A 27324-nucleotide genomic window follows, 5' to 3' on the forward strand; every position below is an offset into this window, starting at 1 on the left:
CAGAATGAGCAGGAGATGGACAAAGCACTGGGAGGAGCCTGCTGGACAGGAACAGGAAGTTGGAGATTCTGTGTCACTTCCTCCCTCTCTCCACCTTGTAAAAAAATGACTCCTTGCACAAAAAAGGAAAGCCAAATGTCAATGCAAGGAGTTCTTTTCATCCAAAATCAGTATTTGCAGATGGTTTCATGCTGCTAGAGCCGATATTCCTCTCCAAATTGTAAATTTTACGTTGTTGAGTTCTCGAGCTTCACATTACTTCCGCCGGCGTGTCGAAAACGATATGATCGCGTTCTCTTCTTTGTCCCTGTCGCGTTGGATATGACGTGTTCGCGGTCTCTTTCTCCTGTTCGCGTTCGATTTCACGTGCCCGCGTCCTCATCCTCTGGCTCGCGATGTAGAATGACATGTTCGAGATCTCAATCTTCTCATACTCGCGCGGTGCATGATCGCGAGAAGAAAGACGTGATCGCGCGACAAATGACGTGATCGCGTGAAAAATGACGTTAATGCGGCCGCGAACTCTCGCGAGACAGCGCAAAATGGCTACCAAAATCCAACATCTCGTGGAGAACGCGACCGGGTCAAGAAAACTTGTCGGAGAACGCAGGGATTCAGGTAAGGCGATCGCGCGCGCACGAGAATGTATTATTTTACAGCGCGAGCAAGAAAGAAATTATCGCTAAGCTGCGGAATGCGGAAATTTTGACATTTTCGCGCTTTCCGCGGAACGCGAAAATGCCAAAATATCGCAATTTCCGCTAACGGAACGGAATTTTGGCCCAGGCCTAGTTCAGACCCCCTAACCAGTTTAAGGCCTGGAGTGGTATAGATCAGGCTCTTCTTAAACAGCATCTATCTAATACTCAGCCAGAAGTTGTTCTAGATCCAGAACTGGCCACTATAAACTATACGGACTGGCTCCAAAACAACATTGCTAAACTAGTTCCATATAAAACAGCTTCCAAAAACAGGAGGACTCTCTCAGCTCCGTGGTTCTCTGAGGCTGGAGAAACAACGGTGCAGGAAACAAGAGAGGCGCTGGCGCCTAGAGTATGACAGCCAGGATAAATCTCTAAATAAGTGGGCACTGGCGAATTATAAACGCATCTTACTAAAAGAAAAAAGTAACTACTATACAAGGGAAATAGAAACTGCACAATATTCCACCAAACAGCTGTTTCAGGTGGTGTCTAAATTGGCAGCACCAGCAGGCAGCTATGCAAATGTTGCATTCCAAGCACTTTGCGACTCGTTAACTATCTGTTTCCAGTATAATGTGGAGCAAATCTACTCGAACTTCAATGCCTTTGTTGAGGTCACGAGTCAGCTGGATTTAAACAGCGAGGGACAAGACAGCTTTGCCTTCAGGGAATTTAGACCAGTCTCGGTGGAACAAATAATCGATCTGGTGAGCACGGTCAAATTTGATCCTTGTCCACCTCAGTTCTGAAACTGATTCCAGACATTATAGGCACAAACCTGGCCAACATTTTCAACTCTGTGTGTAGCACAGGCACCTACCCTTCCCAATGGAAAAAGGCTTCTATCCTCCCACTGTTAAAAAAACCTAACTTTTATCCAGAGGAGACTAACAATTATCGACCAATTGCGCGTCTCCCTTTGCTTGCTAAAATTGCTGAAAAAATTATGAACGATCAATTGGGCCAATATATAGATGAGAATAAGCTTTTGGATGAAACACAGCTTGGCTTTAGCAAAGGCCACAGTACAGAAACCGCACTCATCAAAGCCACTGCTGAAATTAGGTTTGTGTTAGACAAAGAAGGTGCAGCCGTATTTGTGCTACTAGACTTATCAGCAGCATTTGACACGGTTGATCATGCCACTCTGATCAACCGTGTCTCTGCATTATGCATTGGGAACAAGGCAAAATCCCTTCTGTCATAATTTTATATTGAATCGCACCCAGCTAGTTAGTCTAGGCGTTTTCAATTCTCCAGTTTTTTCAGTTCTATGCGGAGTCCTCGATAAGTAAGACACTGTTCAACATTTACGTCACCGACTTAGCACGAGTGATGAAATTGTTTGGACTAGCTCTCATGTCATATGCAGATGACACCCAATTAGTGCTCGCCGTTGGCCATCAGTACCTGGATGTCAAGACATTGCCTTAAATTAAATTCATCCAAGACAGACGTAATGGCCTTTGGAAATGTATCTCATGGGTGGTCTGTGGACTGGTGGCCGGATAAATTGGGATCGCCCCCAATCCCGGTCACTAAAGCCAAGAATCTGGGTGTCATTCTCGACGATAAGCTGTCTTTTGAACATCATGCAAACACAGTGTTCTCCTCATCCTTTAATGTCCTAAAAATGGTGAAAAAACTGATTCCATTTATCCCGATGGGTGCCAGCAGAAAGTTAATATCCAAAATTCAAGTCTATCTCTAATGTGGTAAGACAGCTTCATTGGCTGCCCATAAGAAGCAGAACTAAATTTAAAGCACTTTGCATTGCCTATAAGGCCAATCACAACAAAGGGCCAGAATTTTTGAAGAATTCATTTCAGGTATACACTCCCATCAGATCCCTGCGCTAAGCAGATGCCAACCTTCTTGTCATCCCAAGAACCTACAGAGCCAACTGGAGCGAAAGAAGCTTTGTAGTTGCCACGGCTAAGCTGTGGAACTCTCTTCCCTTGCAGATTAAAGCCAGCCCTACTCTATTGTCATTCAGGAAAGAAATAAAAACATGGCTTTTCAACTAATAGGATTTTCCATCCTAGGCCTTACCTTCTGCAGCACATTGCGCCGAGACACATATGGGTATCTGCGCGCTTTATACGTTGTTTCAACATAACATAACATAACATTGAATGTCATCGGGCCGGCCCCCACTAGGGGCACGGCCCGGGCCCTTCCTATATTGCCTCCTCAACTTTAAGGATCGGGATGCTGTTCTCCGTGAAGTTTGCAAACTAGAGGAGATGAAGGTGGACAATGCCACAGTTCTCTTCTTCCCATATTACTCCCTAGGAGTGCAGAAGTAGAGAGGATTCTTCCTGGCGGGCAAAAGACGGATGCAAGAACTGGGCATACGACACTCACTTCTCTTCCCAGCTCGCCTTCGGGTTGTCTCAGATGGTGCCACCCACTTCTTCGTACTGATAGCCGGAGAGAACGCAGGGGAAAACGCACGTGCAGCAAATGTCCGCTCCCACAGATATGTGCTGTCCCCAACTTGGAGCAGGTACTGCAAGAAAGATGGGAAGTCCTGCAGACCGTCGCAACGATAAGAGATCGTGGTAGTGGACAAGAACTGGTCGACTCATCCGCACAATCTTTCATTGACGACAGCTCCTCTGCAATATGGCAATCTGGGGAAGACTCAAGGTGGCCACCAAGTGTGATTTCAAAAACATTAGATGAGTTAATCTAAACCATGAACATCGCAGGTGTGCATGGACTGAAATATCAGAGGACACATACTCTGCAGCCAATGAGACAAGAGGGAGGGCACCCCTAATTAAAAGCCCCGAAGAGCACACAGTTTACTAAGCCTACTGCTTTCCAGTAGATCCTGTAAGAAAGGGCATGGCACCGTGCGCTTAGTGCTACAGTGGGGCCTTCACATGCACCTGCCATGCACCCCCCCCTAATGGGCCCCGCACCCTAGAAATGCGCCGTGGATGGTCAGTAGTTGCCACTAGGCAAGATTAATAGTTTGGGCGGATACACGTTGTCCCTCTGCTCTCTCTTTGTTCAAACACATAAAGTTTTTACTTAATTTTTGACATGTTATCCCTTATGCTAACGCAACCAGTGGCAGAGGAGTGTCGCCCTCCCCTTCTGAAAGCCAGCAGAGACAAGGACATAAATAAGATGATAATAAAACGTTTTTTATTATCATTTTATTTTACATCCTGCAGGCTGCCTGCTAGCCGAGCCGACGAAGGGGCGGGGACAGCCACAGTGACGCTGCAGCTGCAGCACCATTGGGATGGGTGAGTTGTGGGCACTGCTAAATGCGCATGATGGTTTGGCTGGCCCCAGAGGGCCGTCCAAACCGGCATGCGCACTTAGCCTTTCACCACCTAGCTGTGTTGAACAGCTGGGTGGAGAAACCAACACAGGCTCCCAGTCTATGTCTGAGTGCCGAACCGAGGCGCTCAGACCAATCCCAGCATGTGAGCAGTGCTGGGATTCGGAGCTGGAATCCTGCGCAGTGTGCAGCAGTTCCCACGGGACGTGAGGATTGGAAGCAAGGTGGCGGCTGTCGGAGCAGGGTAAGTGCAATTTTCTTTATTTTCAAATGTCTTTTTTTGTGTCCCCCCCTCCCTTCGCCTCACCACTTCACAGTACCAGTGGCCGCTCCTCTACTCAACAATTGGTCCAGCAGGCGCAGCCCCCACTTGCAGTTTGCGGACCAGGCTATCGAATCACCCCCAGTGCACAACAGCACTCATTTCGAGCAAAGCTCCTACCTATGTAACACATGTCTGCCACTAACATAATCAAAGGGAATGTATGCGGCATGCACATACTGGTGCCTAGGTATCAAACATACTCCTACCTCAAGCGGTGAGCAGCACACAGAGCATTATTACAGGAGGCGCACCTCACACAGCCAGAACCGCACAGGCTCCAGCGTAGATGGCGGGGACAGGTATTCACCGGCGGGGACAGGTATTCGTCACCGGCTACTCTTCATATGCAGGAGGGCACTTATTTGGGTACGATCAGGGGTTCCCTTCACTGTAGATGAGTCAGAGATTGACATACACGGAGTGAGGTCCCCTGGCTGATAGGGGGAGACTTATTGCGGTCCTTGACAAAACTCTACATAGGTCCTTCCTGCTGCTCCCACAAACAGCTGCCACACCTAATGCTAGGGCTTTAGGAGAATGGCTATACCACTGGCACTTAACCGACATCTGGAGACAATGAACCCACAGGCGTGGATCTATTCCTTCTATTCCCCACCGCACAGACTACATGTCCATTTCGATGGCTTTGTGGGATCAGCGGCAATGATTCCTGGTTGCCGCTAAATAGATTACCTAGGAGGGACGCACTCGGATCACAACCTCACCTTCTCCAGATAAGGACAGGCCAGTCACCTATGGCACCTCCAGCCGGCAGCGCTTGAAGATCCGCCCTTCCGAGTGTCATTGGGCACCATTATTACCACCTTCATCTAGACAAATGCAGATTTAGTCGCTGATAAAAGAGTATAATGGGAAGCACTTAAAGTTGTGGTGAGGGGACAATGCCTAGGCCTGGGTTGGAGCATTCGTAGGCAACTAGATTGAGAAGTAGCACGCCTCGAGAAATCGCTCCTTCAGTTGGAGTCGATCGTGATATTGGATCCAGACGGCGTGCGTAAACTAGATGAGGCGTGGCGTTAGCAGGCGTAAGTGCTGGAACAGCTGTGCTGCCTGAACTACGCTGTACACTCTGCTCGCACCCATGTCACTGCGGACAGAGCAGGTCGCTTGCTGGCATGGCTAATCTGGCAGGAACAAACACGGCGTCCAATCCTCTTACTGCGTTGAATGTCGGCGTATCTACTGACCACTCAACAGGAGATACACCAAGAATTTGTTAAATACTACGCAACATTATATGAAACAGTCATTAGCAAGGAACCAGGCGTGATCGTGACATTCCTTTCCCCTCTCTCCCTGCCAACTGTAACCCCGTTGCAGGGGATGGAACTGGAGGAGCCAAACATGCTCCTGAAGATCCAAGTAGCCATAAGAGCCCTGGCCACGGGTAAGTCATCTGGGCCAGATGGACTGCCAGCTGAATATTACAAGGTGTATTCGCCAATACTGGCCCTGCACTTATTGGCATTATATGAAAAAACACCAGAGGCATCCATCCTCCCGGCAATACTTTGTGCGTCTCCACCCGTGTCATTGCCATAACCGGATAGGAATCCTAGACTGTTGGGCTCCTATTGGTCGCTAGCACTTTTAAACACTGACTACAAGATCCTGGCTACAATACTGGCAGACCTTTTGGCTCCTCTAGTGCCTCAGTTGGTACACGCCAATTAAAATGGCTTTGTACCTGCCCGCAGTACATCACTATATATAAGCCGTTTTTTTCGAGTAGTTAAATACACTACAGAGCTCTGGCTGCAGACACACTAGAGTGGGAGTTCCTGTTTGCCACTTTATCCAGGTATGGATTGGGCACCCATTTCCTTAGTCTTATCAGGCTGCTCTATACTCAGCAAGACAGGCACTTACATTTCGGAATCGATACCCACCAGCCGTGGCACCAGGTAGGGATGCCCGCTGTCCCCACTACTTTTGTCTCCAGCCATAGAACCATTGGCAGAAACCCTCTGACGAGGTGGGGATGAGTGGAGGATCCCATTAGGCGATGGAATACACACGGTTTCCCTGTACGCCGATGACCTGCTTCTCTATATCCGAGACATAAGAGCATCCTGCAATAACATAGCAAAGACGCTCTCCGACTTTGCATCCCTATCTGGCCTGTGAGTACACCTCGCAAAATCGTGCCTATACCAGTTTGCAGCATCCCCCACTGACCCAGCACTTGAAATAAATGGCGCTGAGGTGCAATGGCAGCCATATATGTTCCGCTACCTAGGTGTCAGATCTATCACTGACCAGAAGATCTACTGGAGGGGAACCTTATGCAGGTGATCGGCGCATTTAAGTCACAAATGGCCTTCTGGCACACCCTCCCCCTGACGGTGATGGGTCTCATATTGCTCCTTAAAATGGTGGTACTTCCATGGCTCTTATATTACTTCAACAATCTGCCGCTCTATATTCGACCTCCAGTCTATTGTTCATTCGAGTGCTACATGCGAGAATTAATTTGGCATGGCACATGATTCAGGATAGCGCTATCTAAGCTATTTTTTGCAGACCGATCAGGGGGGACTTGCAGTACCCAATATGGAGCATTACTACCAGGTGTCACAACTCCAATGGATAGCCAGATGGATTTGTGGGCTATATTTGGCAGATACGGCCACGCAGCTGCCAGGTAGGACACACTCGTCAATTATAAGTTTGTTTCACCCTGGGAGGAAGGGGTAATTCCTGTTCAACTGATGCTGGAGGTGGCTTACAGATGCTTTCATCGCCGTTTATGCCTCACGAGAGGCATGCTCCCATACAGGCCTTCCTTGTCCATACTGGGCTCACCAAGAGGGCAGCGTGTTGTTGCCAGAACGGAACTTTCTGCCTGGGAGGAGGCGGGACTACAGACCAAAGGAAACCTATACCGTTACGGACAGTTGGCACCCTTTGATGTCCTAGCCCATGAAGATGACCTGCTGTGGGGCCAATTCCTACTATATACCACGCTAACCTTGATGCTGCTAACATTATGGGGGGACATATGACAAGAGCCTACAACACACCTTACCATCCAATATATGCATGTGATGGGAACGGGGAAAAACCTCACTGACTCAATGAGAACACATGCGGCGCAACCGCTGACATCTCTCAGGCAACTCTGGGACACTGATCTTTAAAGGCCATGTACAGACCAAGAATGGGCGGCCATACGTAAAGGGCTCAGACACATCCCTAGAAATGCCAGATTTCACCTTATACAGTATTTTATCATACACAGGGCATACCTGACACCAACCAAAATAAATAAAAACTTTATGCGTTCGGTCGCTCATTGCCCCAGGTGTAACCTGGTAGACGCAGATCTGCTACACATGATGTGGAGCTGCACGGCTCTTACCTCTTACTGGGAGGCTGTAGTCACTTATTTGTCGAACTGCACTGGTCGTGTGGTGGGCAGCGCTTGGGAGGTGTGCCTCCTGGGCCTCTACCGTGGATCCAAAAACACAAAGTAACGTCCAGGTTTATAGATCTAGGGCTACTCGCAGCTACATGCTTGATTACTAGACGCTAGAAGCATCTGGAGCCCCCGCCCAAGATAGCTTGGTTTCACTCATTAACGACCTGGGCGCAAGCAGAGAGCTCGCTCTACACCTTGAAGATGCCCTGGGGATGCGCAAGCTCCCGACGGCGGCAGCATAGGATACAGCTCCGCTAGACTTCCGTACCGCCTGGCAGGAGAAGGTAGAGCCCCAGGTGCCCACCATGAGCACTGACGACACACAAGCCATCACGAGCCACGAAGGGGACACATGTATGACCTAGAGGGCAAGCTGTCGCATGATCTAATACCTTATTACCACGCGTGCATATTCAGAGTACACAATACTTGACCGGAAAGGAGGGACTTAAACCGGATCCGATCAGTAGCTGGAATATAAGAGCTGGGGAACGATGGAGAGATCAGTTGGGCAACAGTTGATATTGTTCATACCCTGATCCCGCCTTCACTGACGCTTCCCCTTCCCCTACCCACCCTTCCTTGCACCACACATGCTGCGCACGGACATGGGAACTGACGTCAGAGGCAGGATATCATTCTTATTGGGCACACATCTTGGCGGTTGATGCTTCATTGTACAATGAAGTCAGACATTGATAGCGATTATGATATGTATTACTGCTTAATCCTATTTTAACCTAAAATGCTAACGTGATCTGATTGTATCCTTCACTGGTGTACGCCCATGTCTATTGTGTTTGTATCCTTTAGTGGTGTACGCCCATGTTTATTGTCTGTTAAAACCCCCCCAAAAAACCAAAAAAGGCCATGAACAAATTTAAACAAAAAATCAATTTCTAAGTAAAGGCAACATGTGAAAGCAGATGCAGGCAGTTATGTTCAGTGGTCCATGCGGGGGTAGGGGAAGGTTTGAGGGGCACCACACGCTCAAACTATTATACTTATTTTCAGAAAAACTGTTCTCCTGCCTTTTGTGAAAAGACAACTGTCCTGGTTTATTCGGAGAGTTGAAATGTTTCAGCTTAAGTGTCAGGCATGTGAAACCGAGGCAAGGGCAGACAGCTAAACAAGCCTTCTGGCCAGTGTACCCGCTTAACTGAAAAATATATAAATGTGCAAATGTAAATGGTACATGGAAGCGGGTATTGGCTTTAATTGATGGAATCACTTGAAGCTTCTTGACAACACAGATTTATTCTTTTTGGGAGATATTGTAAAGTGGATACCAGCTCAGCTGTGAAGTGTGTGCTTTTAAAGGACTGTTGTAAAAAGACATTGCTTCCTGATGACACATTTATTCTTTTTGAGAGATTTTATAAGGTAGCTACCAGCTAAGCTGTGATGTGTGTGCTTCCAAAAGACCCTACTTGGATGTTCACAGTGCTTTCTGTCAGACTGGGACCTGGTGGCTCTAAACACATACAAGTTACTATTCTCCACTGGACCAATCAGGATTCAATTCTATTGCTCTCTGGTTCAGTGCATTAACTAATAGAGGTCCCGCGTGGACAGCTTGACAGACTCCTGTGAGTGCTCTTCCATTTCTGGTGCTTTGCAGCAGTTTTAAAATCGTCTTCGAGTTTCTCGCTGCTCCAATAGGTGTAATTTCTGATATTTACATGTTTTCCTTGTCTTCATTGCTCTCAAGATAGTGTCACTCATAGTTGTTGAATGTCACTCATAATTACACTGAAATTATGAAAATGTCACATATAAGCAATCTAAAACCTTGGCAGCTATGTACAAGGGACCTCACTGTCACGTGGAAAACCCAAACGCCCCATGTAGCATCTGAAGGGGCACATATGAAACATTCCAGTGCCGTGTGATGTGCCCTGCCAGCTCGCCCTCACCAGCAGATCCTGGCACATTTAATATTTTGGTTTGTTAGCAGCTGCACAGCCCTCCTGCCCTCTAGAGATCTGAAATGACCATACAGCAAGGGGAATTCACATTACAGGTAAGTGTAATTACTTTCAATTGGATGTAATCATATGTCAGGCCATTGCTCAATATTCGTGTCTTGGAACTCTGGTGATATACAGCATCAAGATGCAAATCTAACTACTTACTGAACAGTGGAAACTGACCAGCTGTATGAAATCTATATCTGAAGGAAGTGACAAGCTGCAAACAGTGCAAGTAAGACATCTCCTTTTCTGTTCTTATCTTACCCAGGATCAAGGAGGAGTTTGTTCCATCACCAAAGGAATGGTGGCAGGAGAGGTAATTATTTACCCGGAGTTACACTCCCAACCAAAACACTTTTGCCTTTCTATAGTAGAAACCCCTGTTGGGTCTCATTCCCAACCAAAACACCTTTACTTTTCTATAGTGGACAAATCGTTTGGTGTTGTGACAGTGGGCCTGGTTTACTCGTTTAAGTGCTGTACTTGACTACTTGTGTTCTAGTTTGATACAAAAGCATGTAATTTTGGTCTTTCTTCTATACCTTAAATGTAAATATGTTTTATGTAAATATATTTAAGCTTTCAATAACTTTTATTGCGTTTTGAAAAATAATTACAGGACTGCAGACAGGCATTCCACTCCGCCCTCTTACCCTTCCCCCACCTCCAGTGACAGTCATTGAATGCATGACTTCCGTTAGACTACATTCCACCCCTCTTCCTTTTCAGGCATATTGCCCTCTTTACTAGCGCCTAGTGGCCAATGTCCAATAAACCCAGAGCCCATAATCTTGTCAGACAGTAGAGTGTTATGTGTCTTAGTTAGGCACATATAACAACACAGCCATCTTTTACTGCGAACTCGTTTCTTACATTCCCTTCCCTTTCACACAATAACCTTTTACACACATTTGCCTGCATGAAAATTTTGGATTAGTTTCTCTGTAACTGCTTTGCTTACACATTCTGCTTTTGCTTATCATTATCATGACTCCTTGAACACCATGTACAAGGTAGCCCTGGGCGTTGAACAACGCTCCGCTCGCGGAGTTTGCGGAGTTTCCCGCAGTCCGCGTTACCTCAACGTCAAGTTGGCGAGCGCGAGCATGGAAAATAAACAACCCGGCGAGATTTCTCAACGCGGGGTGGTCAGGTTTCTCATTGCGAGTTGTCGCGTATGCTCTCGACCGCTCGCGATGAGAAACTGCTTGTTCACGTTGAGAAAGCTGCAGCTCGAGTAAAAATCTACTCAAGTGGCAGAAAAGAGAAAGAAGGGGCCGCTTGCGCTGTGCAAGGTGCCATTCACAATGATTGCACCGTGCAGACAAGCATCCGCACTGTGCAATCACCGCAAATGACATTTTTCTATAGAACTCCGCCGCTTGCGGAACACCGCGTAGCACAGCAGAGGTTTTTTTGTCACTTCGGAGTTCCGCTTAGTGCAACTCCGCGAACTCTGCCCAGGCTTAGTACAAGGCCTCCACAGATATTGTGCAAATGTCGTTCTATTTTTCATCCACAAGGCGACATGGCTATCTATAGACCATAACAATACTGGCTTGCATGGGACTCGCAAGGATGCTCTTCATTGTAAATAAACAAGCACTTCAGGGTTCAGTTAGAGGAGCGCTTTGCTGTCATTGGCGAGGTCTCTACATGCTGAAGCTTCTGCCCAGTAACTTGCTGATATCTCCGCAATGGTTTCCAGCTTGTGACCAAGACAGGGACTTACATTCTTTCCCTTCAGGTAACCGGGGTTGGATTATCCAATATGGGGATTCTTGGCAGAACACAGACACACACACACACCCTAGACACTTAGGTTAGGGAATGCATAGTAAGTACGTCCAACTTTCTATAATTATTTTATATGCCTGCATATGTACACACTGTATTAGCACGATGGTGAAGCTTTTTATTCTATTCACTGTCTTGGTGCTTCTAATTGCTTTCATCTGCTTCTGTCTATTGATTATTGAAGCACATATATTTTATACAAGAATCACGTTGGTTCAATAAACATTGAAAACGTCCCTCTCTGTATTCCTTGTGTATTTCTCTGAGAATAAGAGAGCACAAGTGACTGAGCGAAAGAGTCCTAGATCTGTTACCACAGTTCCTGGGGGGATCAAGGTTGTCATGTAAAGTGGTTGCCATACTTAAGTTCAGGGGCACTTATGGTGGCACTGTGAGCTAGCTGGTTTATAGGACACCATATCCTGATGGGATGCATCGATTCAGTCTGGCACCATCCCAACAGTCATGCCATCCACAAATGGGCAGTTACTACTTCTGGGTGGAAACTACATGACAAGAGGCTTCGGTTATCCTCACTTAGATAACGTAAAACTGGGTCCCACATTTTGGTAAAGCAAGTTGCATCTCCTCTTAGTTTGTTTGCCACCTTTTCATGAGCGAGGGGGTGCCAGAGACGTTGGAACCAGTTTTGTTAAGTTAGCATTGCTTCCTATGTGGTGTTATTTTAACTCCCTACTTCCATTACCTTCTATGGCAGTGTGTTGCAATAACCTGTGAGTGGCAGTTTGTGGTGTTGGACGTACTCCAAGGCTGAGCTGGAGTACATTTATTACTAATTTGTGACATCTTTGGCTGTAGTAACAATGTTTGCATTTCCTAAACCTGCAGCAGCTCCAATTTATGTGTAAGTAATCTCCATTTTGGTGCTACTTCCCGTCTCACCCACATTTACCACACAAAATGTTCTGGAAAGCTCCACACATGTGGCGGTCACCTCTGCTCAGAAAAGACAGTTGAGGCGGAGGTGTCCGCAAGTAGGTTAGTGAATAGCATTTTGTAGTACGAGTAATACTACTGTTGTACTACTCATGCACTACAAATGTAATACTACAATGGTATTACTCACATACTACAAAATGAAATACTTACAGTGGGATTTCTTACATGCTACAAAATGAAATACTACTGTGGGATTACTTACATGCTACAAAATGAAATACTACCGTGGGATTGCTTACATGCTACAAAATGCAGTTTGTGGATAAAGTCCTCTCTTTCAGTACTTCTGAGCTGCAGACTTTTGAAATCTCCCAAAAATTAGTACTGCTGATGATTATGCTGCATCTGCTGCTGTCCTCACTGCTCACAAGTAAGCCTTGACTTTAAGAGGCTAAGTGCAAGGCCCAGCCCATATGAGAAGATTAATGATGTAAGACGTTGGTCATTTATTCAGAAACTGTAACCTTACTGATAAGTCCAGGAGTCTGATCAAACAAAGCTGTCAAAGCTCAGAAGACAATAGCCACTGCCCGGCCAGAGACCACAGTATCCCTTGGACAACCAAACTGCCCCTTGTAGGTTTGGAAAGGGCATGCGTGAAACATTCCAGTACGTGCATGGTGTGCGCAGCCAGCAGACCCTCACCAGCAGAGCCTGGCACATTCCATTTCTTGGTTTGTTAATAGTTGCACTGCCCTCTAGAGATCTGAAATGGTGATACAGGAAGGTGAATTCACATTGCAGGTAAGAGTAATTACTTCCAATTTGAGGCAATCATATGTCAGGCCATTGTTTCATATTTGTGTCCTGGAGCTCTGGTGATATACTGCATGAAGTTGCAAATCCCAATACTGAGCAATGGAAATTGGCCAGTTGTAAATAGTGCATGTAAGACATCTCCTTTGCTTTTTATCTTGCCCAGGATCAAGGAGGAGTTTGTCCCATCAACAAGGGAATGGTGGCTGAAAAGGTAATTATTTACCCGGATTTACACTTTCAACAAACACAAATCTTTCTACAGTAGAAGCCCCTGTAGGTTCACATTTTTAAATAAACATCAGTGCACCTGATTGAGGGGCATATTATCAAGGACGGCGTTAAAATTATCGCCGGTTTAGCGGCAGGAAACTGCCGCTAAAGCTGCGATAATGGGCTTGATAATATGCCCTGGTGAATTCCAATAGAAGCTCATGTTCACACCAGAACATGGACTTCTGTTGGAATTCTCAAGGGCATATTATCAAGCCCATTATCGCCGCTTTAGCGGCAGTTTTCTGCCGCTAAACCGGCGATAATTTTATCGCCGTCCTTGATAATATGCCCCTTAGTCGTTAAAGTGCTGTCCTTGAACACTCGTAACCTAGTTTCTTATAAAACATGTTATTTTTAGCAGATTATATTGTCTTTCTATGCCTTAAATGTACATATGTTTCGTCTACATATATTTAAGCTTTTCAATAGCTTTTATTGCGTTGTAAACATAAGTACAGAACTGCAGACAGGCATTCCACTCCGCCCTCTTACCTTTCCCCCACCTCCAGTGACAGTCATTGAGTGCATGGCTTCCGTTAGGCTATGTTCCACCACCTCTTCCTTTTCAGGCATATTGCCCTCTGTGCTAGCACCTAGTGGTCAATGTCCACTAAACCCAGAGCTCGTAAGCTTGTCGGACAGTAGAGGCCTTGGTTATCCCCATTTAGATAACATAACCCTGAGTTCCACATTTATTAACGAGTTGCGTCTCCTCTTAGTTGGTTTGCCACCTTCTCATGAGCGAGGAGGTGCCAGAGACTTTGCACCCAGTTTCATTTAGCTAAGATTACTTCCTACTGGGTGTTATTTTAACTCCCTACTTCCATTACGTTCTATGGCAGTGTATTATAGTAACCTGTGATTGGCCATGTTTGGTGTTGGACGTACTCCACGGCTGAGCTGGAGTATATTTAATACTGTTTTGTGAGGTTTTTGGCCATAGTAACAATGTTTGCCTTTGTATATCCCTCCTGTTGCAAAGTAATCCTGCGCCCTGGTCACCCCCCAACTTTTTGCTGACGTATACTGGTGGTAACTGACTCTGACTGAGCCTGGGCTCCGCCTAACCAGGCCCAGGGCCAGTGCTATGCTTAAAGAGACACATTAGAATACAGTTAAAACACCTACATACAATAGGGTACCAATGGTATGGTGGGGTACCCCTGTGATTGGCATGAACTCCCCTATAGGCCCCTAGTATATAATAGAGTAGGGGGATTGAAACTACCTAGAAGTCCCCAGGACCCTGGGGCATGTCAGTTTAGAGGCCAGCAGCCTTTTTTCTGCACGTGCATGTGTGCACTGCTGAAGCCTGAGGTCAGTTTAAAAACAGCCCTGGGTGCCAGGACTGCTTTTAACAAGTAAATTGTGCCCAAACTCAACTTTGAAGTTTGGGGCACTTAAAAATTGATAGCCTACAATGTTTTGGCATATTAGGGACCCCCAGGGTCTCCCCTAGGTATCCCAGGGGGGCTCGGGGGGCAGATATGTATAAGGTACACCCTTATAAAATGAGTTTTTATATGCCTGGGTAAAGTGAAATTTCACATTTCACACCCACATTGTGGTAAAGCGCTGCTCAAATTTGACATTGATGCTAAGAGCACTGTGGAGGGAGGATCTGCAATATTTCTACAGATTCAGAACCCCTAAAGTCTCCCCTAGTTGCACATGGGGTGGGGTTCCTGTAAATATGACAAGTGCTTATAAAATATGTTTTTGTAAGTCCTGGTGCTGGAAAAACGGCCCAAGTAATTTTACCCATTGCAAACCCCCTGGTACATAGGTTAACATGGTAGGAAGTTATTGATTAATAACTCTTGCTAAGAGACGGCTTGAAGTGCCATTCAAAGACTTCCCGGAATGGTACTAAGGAATCCAACAATATCATATTGTTGAATTTCTCTTAAAGTGTACATAATTGTAATTGTAATTGTAAAACATTTATAAAGCGCATGGTTACCAAAGGCATCCCAGCGCTGGAGGCCATGTTCATGAACTAAGTGTCAATTTATGGAAACAGAAAGGTTTTCATGCGTTTCCGGAAGACAAGATGGTTGGTGTCACATCGAATATCAAAGGGGAGGGAGTTCCATAGCTCCGTTTTAGATCCGTTCAGCTTCAAAAATGAGCCCTCCATCCAAGCTGAGACCTCTCCAAGACACATGGCCAACTCCGGGGCAGTGTTGTTGAGCTGAGGTTTGCCTCCTGGTCAGAGCTGTGTTCAATGCCTGACGACAGGTAGGGCAGCCTCCTTTTTAACTTGCTGCTTGCACTGAATTGCACTGAATTGCCAATTTTGCACATATTGATTTTAAAAACGAACTCTAGCTTATTTTAATACTTGCCCCCATTTTTGTCCACTCATTTGCCTCAATATCGCCTGCACTCCGTGGCGCTTGTGCTCCGCTGGATCCGCGGTGAAAGCGGAAGCGGGACACTCGAGCCGGTGGAGGTTAGCGCTCCAGTTTCTTGCTACTGCCGCCCATATCAATCGCGCTGACACGACCGCGCACCGTTTGCCTCCTGGTCAGAGCTGTGTTCAATGCCTGACAGGTAGGGCAGCCTCCTTTTTAACTTGCTACTTGCACTGAATTGCCTATTTTGCACATATTGATTTTAAAAACGAACTCTATGTTATTTTAATACTTGCCCCCATTTGTGTCCACTCATTTGCCTCAATATCGCCTTCACTCCGTGGCGCTTGTGCTCCGCTGGATCCGTGGTAAAAGCGGAAGCGGGACACTCGAGCCGGTGGAGGTTAGCGCTCCAGTTTCTTGCTGCTGCCTCCCATAACAATCACGCTGACGCGACCGCACAGCGTTTGCCTCCTGGTCAGAGCAGTGTTCAATGCCTGACAGGTAGGTCAGCCTCCTTTTTAACTTGCTACTTGCACTGAATTGCACTGAATTGCCTATTTTGCACATATTGATTTTAAAAACGAACTCTAGCTTATTTTAATACTTGCCCCCATTTGTGTACACTCATTTGCCTCAATATCGCCTGCACTCCGTGGCGCTTGTGCTCCGCTGGATCCGCGTTGAAAGCGGAAGCGGGACACTCGAGCCGGTGGAGGTTAGCGCTCCAGTTTCTTGCTACTACCGCCCATACCAATCGCGCTGACGCGACCGCGCAGCGTTTGCCTCCTGGTCAGAGCTGTGTTCAATGCCTGACAGGTAGGGCAGCCTCCTTTTTAACTTGCTACCTGCACTGAATTGCACTGAATTGCCTATTTTGCACATATTGATTTTAAAAACGAACTCTAGCTTATTTTATTATTTGCCCCCATTTGTGTCCACTCATTTGCCTCAATATCGCCTGCACTCCGTGGCGCTTGTGCTCCGCTGGATCCGTGGTGAAAGCGGAAGCGGGACACTCAAGCCGGTGGAGGTTAGCGCTCCAGTTTCTTGCTATTGCCGCCCATAACAAACGCGCTGACGCGACCGCGCAGCGTTTGCCTCCTGGTCAGAGCTGTGTTCAATCCCTGACAGGTAGGGCAGCCTCCTTTTTAACTTGCTACTTGCACTGAATTGCCTATTTTGCACATATTGATTTTAAAAACGAACTCTAGCTTATTTTAATACTTGCCCCCATTTGTGTACACTCATTTGCCTCAATATCACCTGCACTCCGTGGCGCTTGTGCCCTGCTGGATCCGCGTTGAAAGCGGAAGCGGGACACTCGAGCCGGTGGAGGTTAGCGCTCCAGTTTCTTGCTACTGCCGCCCATATCAATGGCGCTGACGCGACCGCGCAGCGTTTGCCTCCTGGTCAGAGCTGTGTTCAATGCCTGACAGGTAGGGCAGCCTCCTTTTTAAGTTGCTACCTGCACTGAATTGCACTGAATTGCTTATTTTGCACATATTGATTTTAAAACGAACTCTAGCTCATTTTAATACTTGCCCCCATTTGTGTCCACTCATTTGCCTCAATATTGCCTGCATTCCGTGGCGCTTGTGCTCCGCTGGATCCGCGTGAAAGCGGAAGCGGGACACTCGAGCCGGTGGAGGTTAGCGCTCCAGTTTCTTGCTACTACCGCCCATACCAATCGCGCTGACGCGACCGCGCAGCGTTTGCCTCCTGGTCAGAGCTGTGTTCAATGCCTGACAGGTAGGGCAGCCTCCTTTTTAACTTGCTACCTGCACTGAATTGCACTGAATTGCCTATTTTGCACATATTGATTTTAAAAACGAACTCTAGCTTATTTTATTATTTGCCCCCATTTGTGTCCACTCATTTGCCTCAATATCGCCTGCACTCCGTGGCGCTTGTGCTCCGCTGGATCCGTGGTGAAAGCGGAAGCGGGACACTCAAGCCGGTGGAGGTTAGCGCTCCAGTTTCTTGCTATTGCCGCCCATAACAAACGCGCTGACGCGACCGCGCAGCGTTTGCCTCCTGGTCAGAGCTGTGTTCAATCCCTGACAGGTAGGGCAGCCTCCTTTTTAACTTGCTACTTGCACTGAATTGCCTATTTTGCACATATTGATTTTAAAAACGAACTCTAGCTTATTTTAATACTTGCCCCCATTTGTGTACACTCATTTGCCTCAATATCACCTGCACTCCGTGGCGCTTGTGCCCTGCTGGATCCGCGTTGAAAGCGGAAGCGGGACACTCGAGCCGGTGGAGGTTAGCGCTCCAGTTTCTTGCTACTGCCGCCCATATCAATGGCGCTGACGCGACCGCGCAGCGTTTGCCTCCTGGTCAGAGCTGTGTTCAATGCCTGACAGGTAGGGCAGCCTCCTTTTTAAGTTGCTACCTGCACTGAATTGCACTGAATTGCTTATTTTGCACATATTGATTTTAAAACGAACTCTAGCTCATTTTAATACTTGCCCCCATTTGTGTCCACTCATTTGCCTCAATATTGCCTGCATTCCGTGGCGCTTGTGCTCCGCTGGATCCGCGTGAAAGCGGAAGCGGGACTCTCGAGCCGGTGGAGGTTAGCGCTCCAGTTTCTTGCTATAGCCGCCCATATCAATCGCGCTGACGTGACCACGCACCGGACGCGCGCAGCGGGCGCGCCAAAGGCGCGCCAAAGGCGCGCCTAAGGCATGCCCGTCTGCGCCCGTCCGCGCTCGGTCCGGGCCCCGGGCCCGTCCCCCTGGTTCTACAACACCAGACCCCATCACTTATTCGAGAAACGCTCTCCTACATTTAAATCCAAACAGAAGCAATATGCGTTGGCCAAGAATACATCCTGATACGCTCCTAAAAGGAGTTTCAGCATCATGCCTGATTTGCTCTGAGAAGCTTCCCTCCTCTATAGAATGTCCGAACAGATCTAAATCCAGTAAGAAAGGCAATACTGCCTCTGTACCCATTAAAGCAATGATTCTTAATGCCAGGTCTCTCATCAAACATAGCGATGAATGTGCACTGTTAATCGGGGACTACAATATTAAGATGGCCTTCATCACCGAATCCTGGTCAGATGAATCCTCTGGCCCGGACCTAGTTAAAGCCCTGCCACCAGGATATCTGTGCCATACTCAAGATAGACTCGGTAGGAAAGGGATAATCTATCACAACTCTCTAGAGCCCTCCTTCTGTTCAATTCCAAACCCGATGTGTGAAGCTTTGACAGTGAATGTCCGCATCTCCCCTCATAACACATTTAATGCTATTCTTCTATATCTCCCCCCTGGAGCAAGAGGTGCGTTTTTAGATTCAGCAGGAATGTTCCTCAAAGAAGGACTTTAGTGTATGGAATTCTCCTACAGACACTAAGATAGTGCCCTCTTTGAATTGTTTCAAGACTATGAGTGTCCAAGATACTGTCAATCATTTGCAAGTAACTAAATCAGGATCTCCTCTAGATCCCTGCCCAGCACAAATAGCTAAATTAGCGTCCAATACCATTGGAGCTGCTCTTGGCCCTGTTTTTAACAATATTTTTAAGTGTGCCTTGTTTCCCAAGATCTGGAAAAAAGCCTCAATCCTCCCCCTTCTCAAGAAAACTAACCTGGATCCTAAAGAACCGAATAACTACTGGCCTATCTCTCGGCTTCCTTTACCAGCCAAGCTGATAGAAAGAGAAATGAACAGTCAGCTGAGTGCTTTTATCAACAACAATGGACTCCTCGACTCTACTCAGTTTGGCTTTCGTACAGAACATAGTACAGAGCTTGCGCTGATTAAGTCTACGGAGGAGATTAGAGAAGTATTGAATCAGGGTGGCGCGGCAATTCTGATCATGCTGGACCTTTCGGCGGCCTTTGACACGGTCCACTATGAGGTACTGTTGGACTGTTTAGGCGGAAAGGGAGTCACTGGCAAGGCGCTTGCCCTCTTAAGATCCTTTCTTTCAGATAGAACTCAAACAGTGGACATGGGTACTGACTGCTCAAAACCTTTCTCTTTGACCTGTGGGGTCCCGCAGGGCTCAGCGCTCAGCCCCACGCTTTTCAATATATATGTCTCTCCCTTGGCAGCCCTTATTCGTTCTTTTGGCTTCCAATTGACCTCTTATGCCGATGACACTCAAATAGTGCTATCCATTCAAAAAGGCAAAGAGGCTGAGACCGGTCGGGACTGCTACAACTGTATGCAGTCCATTGCCGGCTGGATGTCAGCAAACTGTCTCAAGCTGAACGCAGGGAAGACTGAGGTGATTATTTTTGGTAATCCCTCAAATCTCTGGTCAACCAATTGGTGGCCAGAATCTTTGAGCTCACCCCCAGTTCCTACTGGCAAGGCAAAAAATCTGGGAGTAATGATGGACTCTAGACTGTCCTTTGCTGATCAGATAGATAAGGTGGTCTCATCCTGTTTTCATATACTCAGGATCATGAGAAAAATTAAGCGCTTCCTCTCTGATGACAGCCTCAGGACAGTAGTAACAGCACTTATTATGTCCCGTCTTAATTATTGTAATGCCTTATACCTCAACATTCACAAAAGGCAGCTTAATCGACTGCAAATAGTACAAAATGCTGCCGCTAGAGTCCTTTTGGGTATCCCCAAGTTTGTCTCCGTAAGGAAGGGACTTCGGGACCTTCATTGGTTACCAATGAAACAGCGGATAGATTTTAAAGCTCTTTGCCTGGTCTTTAAAACCCTAGAGGGACGCGGGCCGGCTTTCATGAGTAAACACCTTCAATGGTACACCCCCCCCCCCTAGGGTCCTTCGCTCAACCAAGGCAATGTTGATAAAAGTCCCACGTGTTAAAACAGCCATTTGGGGGGGTAGGAGCTTTTTCTGCTGTGCCGCAAAGGCCTGGAATGGCCTCCCTTTGCAGCTTAGAGCAGCAGCTGGACTCCTAGAATTTAGGAGGGGCCTAAAAACCTGGCTTTTTCGTTAAACTAAATTTAATTTTATTTACATAACTTAACTTTTATCTGACCAGTAGGCAATGCATTCAGCGCCAGGACACCTAACGGTAACAGTGCACTTTATAAGTTCTATTAACATAACATAACATAACATAACTGATTGAACGAGACAATCAGCTGCGTATCGTCGGCATATGTAATGATCTGGATGCCAAAAGGCTCCACAACACCTGCCAAAGGGCTCATGTACACATTAAAAAGCGTGGGGACAGGGATGATCCCTGAGGAACCCCACATCGGAGTGACAGAGGTTCAGAGGTGCAGTCTTCATGAAACACTTGAAATGACCAATCACCCAAAAAGGAATGGATTCATTTAAGGGCCAGATCAGTCACTCCTACATCTCCAAGCCTCAGGATGAGCAGCTGATGATTGACTGTATCGAAGGCTGCGCTAAGATCTAAAAGCACAAGATTTTCCTGGTTGCCTCAACCACAGCTTGGAGGGCAGTTTCTGTGCCCTGTTGGGGTCTGAACCCAGTTTGAGACGAGTGAAGACAGTTATTGCTTTCCAGAAATGCGGAGAGTGCATGATTCACATGTTTTTCAGCAATTTTGCTGATCCCTGGCAGTAGTGAAATGGGGCAATAGTTCCCTAACATCTCAGGATCCAGGTTTGGCTTTTTCAGCAAAGCTTTAACCATTGCTTGCTTCCGGGAGGGGGGGGGGGGCCTTGCCTGTCCGGAAGATGGCATTAATCATGTCCACGATAACAGTAGAGAGTGTATCAAAGATTCGAATTAAAATGAGGGGCGGAACTGTATCCCTGGGGGAACCTGACTTCAACTGACCAAGGATACCTTGCAGGGAGGGTTGATCCAGGAGAGAAATTTCAGCTAAAGTGCAATTATAAGTGCATCCTTTGATGTTGGTTAAGGGGGCATTGATTCAAGCTGTAGCCTGATGAAAGGAGGTATAAATGTCTTGGATTTTATTGAATAAATAATTAGCTAGTTGGTTGCAGTGAGATGAAATATCATCACAAGGAATGGGTGGGGGAGGGGATTTAATAAGTGATTTCACAATGCGTAATATTTCGCAAGAAGAATTGGGGGCTGAAAGGATTTGATTTTCATAGTAAAGGGACTGTGCACACTTCATTTCTTCCTTATACCTTTTAATATCCTCCCTATAAATCATTTTATTAGTAATGGAGTAATCTTATCTCCATTTTCTTTCAGACTGTTTACAAGCCTGCGTAAGTTTACGCAGTTTGGGGGTGTACCAAGCTGTTCTATTTGCTCCACTTTTATCCTTAATTTGCTTCTTTGGGAGCACCATGTCTAAAGAAGAAGTCAGCCAGTTATAAGACTTTCTTGTTTGTAAGTCCAAATTTAGCCTTCCAGTGGTCTGCCCTGATTGGTCAGAGTTAAGTGAATTAGCCAGGCTGCCTTGTAGAGCTGATAAAGAGCCCCTGGGGTTGACCAGCTCTGCTGGAAGGGCAGTGTGCTGTTCTATAGGAATGCCAGGCATGGGGGAGGAGTCGTGAACCATGGTCTTCAAAGAGGAGAGCAGAGACCAGTGTCATTTACAGCTCTGAACTTACCACCTCAGGCAGATGCTAGGATTAAGGAAGGTATGAACAGATGCAGGGGGGAGAGTCTAAGTAAATTAGCCATCATAGGGGTGTGTTTAGCCAGCTCTTATCTCCTTGCTGGAAAACCAGCCATTATGGATTTGGAAAATTTGATGCACTCTGGGACAAAATAATGCTACACTCTACAGGATGTGGTCATAACTTTGAGGAGTTACCCTGCTCCCATTGGTCAGATGTGACCTCCTGCATTACCCAGAGAAATTAGAATAAGTATCTGAGAGAGGCAGAACCTCTCAGATCTGCTGCTTGAAACTTACTGAAGCAAGAAGTGCCCCGTTGAGAAGTTTTGCTGTGTAAAGATTTCTAAGGCCTGACCTGTGAAGACTGCACCATCTGAAACTACAGCCCTGTGGATTATCTTGCTGAAAAAGAACTAAAGAGTGGATTCCCTGAAAGCTACAGGTTAAAATAGCTCATCTGGAACATCACCAACTAAATCTAAACCTTGGAGAACCATCAGTGGATTTGTAAGGGTTTTGTAGCAGGGGATTGTGGGAACTGATGTCCTCAACTTTCAAGGACCATCTTGGAGCTTCCAGACCCTTGGAGTGAGTTTGAGACACTTTGGGACCCCTTGAGGAACTTCAGGAAGTTTGGAGAACCTTGAAGCAACTTTGAAAAAAAGCTCCATAAAGGGACCGACTCAACCTGGCCTGACTTCAACCGCGAGCCGGCCAAGCCAATTAGGTTCGTCCCGCTAAAAGCTCCATGGGTCCAACTTCCAGGGTTTGACCAGGACTAGAAGAAAACTGAAGTCGGCGAACCCTCACCAGATCCGGCTGCATGAGGAGCATCGAGAGACCCTGTGAGAAAAAGCTCCAGAAAAGTTTCTAAGTCCGCTCGTAGAAAAGGTGACCGGGAGCAACCGCGAGAGCCAAGCCGCCCGCCTTCCATCGCGTGCCGGCCTGGAGTCCTGGGTTGCCCCGCTGAAGCGATCTTGAAAAGTGTTCTAAGTCCACTCCAGGGAAGTTGACCGGGACCTCGTCACAAGTCAAGCTGGCGAACCCTCACCAGATCAGGACTGTCTGGGAGCTCTGAGGGCCCTCGGGAAGAAAAGCTCCAGAAAAGTTTCTAAGTGTGAAGGTAGAAACTGAGACTGGGACCTGCCGGGAGCTGGAGCCGCTCAGGGCTCTGTTGCGCCCGGCCTGAAACTTTGACTTTGGCCCGGTCTATCGCGAGCAGGTATCACAATAAGGTGCTATAATCTTCTAAGTGCTATATTTTATTAAATCTTTGAAAATTCATATCTCCGGTTCCCTACATTGGATTTTTGTTGTTTTGGTGTCATTTTAAAGATAGAATTTTTTTCTATTATTATAAATTGGATTTTTATCATATGTTGTGTCTTAATTATTCACTGAATTGGTGTTTTTAACTGCTTTACATACCTGTCTTTGAAGTTAAGCCTGTCTGCTTGCAGCCACATTACCAAGGGTTGAGCATAGGAATAATATTTCAAGACCTATGCTGAGTCCTATCATGTGTTAGTGGCCTTATTGCCAGTGGCAGACCTACATTTGCCCCTACCAATAAACCACTTTCCAACACCTCCCTACACCCCTCTTTATTCCTAAACCTGCAGCTGCTCCAATTTATGTGTAATTATTCCCCGTTTCGCAGCTACACCCTTTGTCTCACCCACATTCACTACAAAAACGTAGAACAACGTGTTCGGAGAGTTCCACAAATGCCGCGAAGAACTCTGAACAGAAAAGATAGTAGTGACTGAGAAGTCCACAAGTAGGTTATGAATAGTATTTTGTAGTGCCTGAGTAATACTACTGTTGTATTACTCACGCACTACAAAATGTAATAGTACTGTGGTATTACTCACATACTACAAAATGTAATAGTACTGTGGTATTACTCACATACTACAAAACGCAGTTTGAGAATCAAGTCTTCTGTTTCAGCACTTCTCCTTTGCAGGCTTTTAAAATCTCCTAAAAATCAGCGCTGCTGATGATTAAGCTGCATCTCTTGCTGTCCTCACTGCTTACAAGTAATCCTTGCCTTTAAGAGGCTAAAGTGGTGCAAGGTCCAGCCCAGATGAGAAGATTGAAGATGTAAGACTTAGCCATTTATCCGGAAGCAGTGACCTTATTGATAGGACTATGGGCCGTATTATATAAAGTGTATATAAATGGGCGTTAGCACCTGCTTTGAGCGCCCTCAGGGCACTTTGGAACTACAGAAAAGGCCGCAGACGCTTGTGTGACTCCTTCTGTAATACCAGTAGTGCTGGTGCACATAAAGCGCCAGCGTTATCTTCAAGGGGGCGTTCCCTCATTTGCAAGGGGGCATGGCCCCATGAAAATAAGGGAATCCCTTTGTCTCTACACCTAAGCCGTATTACAGACTTGGACGCAGAGGCAAAGAAGCCCTCAGGAGGCGCACTAACAGTGCTCCAACAAAAAGGTGGCACACTGTCAGTGCGCCTCCTGGGGGCAACCCTCTGCAGGGGTTAAAGGGGGCCCTATGGATCCTCCCAGACATCCCATTGCAGGTTGGTGCAGTCATTGACTGGACCCGCCTGCAAGGGAATCTCTATTGCCCTTTAAAAGTGCAGGCTGGTTGCCGCCTGCACAGTGAAACATGGAGCAGCTCTAAAGCAACCGCTCTGTATTTCACATGAATGCGCTGCCCCAGGGCAGCATGAGTTTGCAGCTGCCTGTGGAGCAGCCTATTCCCCATAATGCGGCGCATTGGTGCGCCCGGCACAATGAAGGAAAAAGTGCTGCATGTGTATGCGGCCCCAGGAGTCTGATCACCCAAGGCTGTCAAAGCTCAGAAGAGAATACTGCCTGAGACCACACTGTCCCTTGGACAACCCAAATGCCAACTGTAGGTTTTGAAAGGGCACGCTTGAAACATTTCAATGCTGCATAGTGTGCCCTACAGCTCACCCTCACCAGCAGATCCTGGCACATTTCATCTTTTGGTTTGTTAGCAGCTGCACAGCCCTCCTGCCCTCTAGAGATCTGAAATGGCCATGCAGCAAGGTGAATTGGCATTGCAGGTAAGTGTAATTACTTCAAAATTGATTCAATTATATGCCCGATCATGGTTAATTGTCTTGTGTCCTGGAGCTCTGGTGATACTGCATGAAGATGTAAACCTCACTACCGAGCACTGGAAATTGGCCAGCTGTATTCCATCTATTCCATCTATAGACAAACAAAGTGACGACCAGCAAACACGCAAGTCAGACATCTACTTTTCTTTTTTTTCTTACCCAGGCTCAAGAAGGAGTTTGTACCATCAACAAGGTAATGGTGTCTGGAAAGGTAATTATCAATCCAGTGTCACAATCCCAACCAAAACACCATTAGCTTTCTTAAATTATAAAGATCACATGGTGTTCTGACAGTGGGCCGGGTTTAGTTTTAAACTGCTGTCCTTGACCTCTTGTGACCCAGTTTATCACAAAAAACATGTTACGTTTAGCAAATGATATTGCCTTTCTATGCCTTAAATGTAAATGTGTAAATATATTTACGGTTTCAATAGTTTTTATTGCCTTTTGAAAAATAAGTACAGAACTTCAGACGGGCTTTCCCGTCTTAACTCCTGCCCTTCCCTCCACCCCCAGTGACAGTCATTGAGTGCATGTGCTCTGTAAGACCGTTCTCCCCCCTCTTCCTTTTCAGGCATGTTGCCCTCTGTACTAGTGCCCAGTGGCCAATGTCAAATAAACCCAGAGCTTGTAATCTTGTCAGATAGTAGATGTAATGACCCCGAGTCCAGCGGAGGCGGGACCCAGGACATGGCTTGGAAGCAAAGCCACACATTGTATCCCCTTTTGGCCAGGTGTGGCCAGAGGGCTTCAATAAACGGGCCGGGGTCGCTCGTGACTTCCGGCTCACACTGCTACAATGAGTGTGTGTGTCTTTACTTGCGGCCGCTGTTGGGCCCACTGCACACACCCAGTGGGCCTGGTTTAGTTGTAAAATGCTGTCCTTAACTACTTGTGACCTAGTTTATCACAAGAAAACATGTTACATTTAGAAAACTAGATTGTCTTTTTATGTCTTATATGTAAATATATTTAAGATTTGAATAGTTTTTGTTGCGTTTTGAAAAATAAGCCCAGAAATTCAGACGAGCTTCGCCGTCTTAACTTATACCCAACTAATTCCTTCCCAGCCTGACCCCCACCCTCCTGCCCTTTCCTCCACCCCTAGTAACAGTTCTTGGGTGCATGAGTTCCATTAGACCATGTTCCACCTCCTCTTCCTTTTCAGGCATATTGCCCTCTGTAATAATGCTTACAGAGCTTGTAAATTTGCAGGACAGTAGCAAACTCAATTATCCATATTTGTATCACGTAACACTCGGTCCCACAATTATTTTGATAACCAACTTTATTTTGTTCATGCAGGAAGCACCATCCAACATTACAATTAGTTTGAGCAGAGGATTCAGAGACACAACAATACATGATACGATCTCGGCAGAAGCCAGTCCCTTCATGGTGATCGTCCATACAAAGACCACCACTTACCGCACATTTTATCCTGCTTATGAGGACATTCACGTGCTTCATAGATCGACTTTTCTTGCTGCGTGCACCAATCAACACATCTGCCCCACAGCTCGATCAAGGGGGGTGTAGGTTGCCTCCACAGGCTGGAAACGTCCCTTTTGGATACCAGGCATACCACCACTATTAAGATCCTTTCAGAGCGTAGACCCCCTAACTCCTCCACAAGCCCCAGCAGTTCAGTCCGGGGACCCAAATCAATTAGGCATCCTAGAAACTTCTAAATCTCCTGGCCCACCCCATCCCAAAAGGATCGTAGTGCCAGGCAGTCCCATGCCATATGGACTATGCAGCCTGGGCAGTAGAGAACATTCGCT

At 46.6% G+C, this 27324-nt stretch overlaps 1 protein-coding gene across 6 annotated transcripts in view; it reads left to right on the forward strand.

The window, feature by feature from the left end:
- LOC146863859 (uncharacterized) overlaps positions 1-27324 on the forward strand; it is a 617506-nt gene that overhangs the window by 159638 nt on the left and 430544 nt on the right. For 4 of the 6 annotated variants that reach the window (XM_085628521.1, XM_085628550.1, XM_085628559.1 and 1 more), the window contains exons 4-6: positions 10014-10061; positions 13425-13472; positions 25704-25751. In XM_085628521.1, the coding sequence (XP_085484647.1) occupies positions 10014-10061; positions 13425-13472; positions 25704-25751 (144 nt within the window). The remainder of the gene's footprint in view (positions 1-10013; positions 10062-13424; positions 13473-25703; positions 25752-27324) is intronic. The other 2 variants (XM_085628530.1, XM_085628540.1) reach the window with 2 other exon arrangements.

Source organism: Triturus cristatus, chromosome 2_1, assembly GCF_964204655.1.
Source record: "Triturus cristatus chromosome 2_1, aTriCri1.1, whole genome shotgun sequence".
Lineage (NCBI taxonomy): Eukaryota > Metazoa > Chordata > Amphibia > Caudata > Salamandridae > Triturus > Triturus cristatus.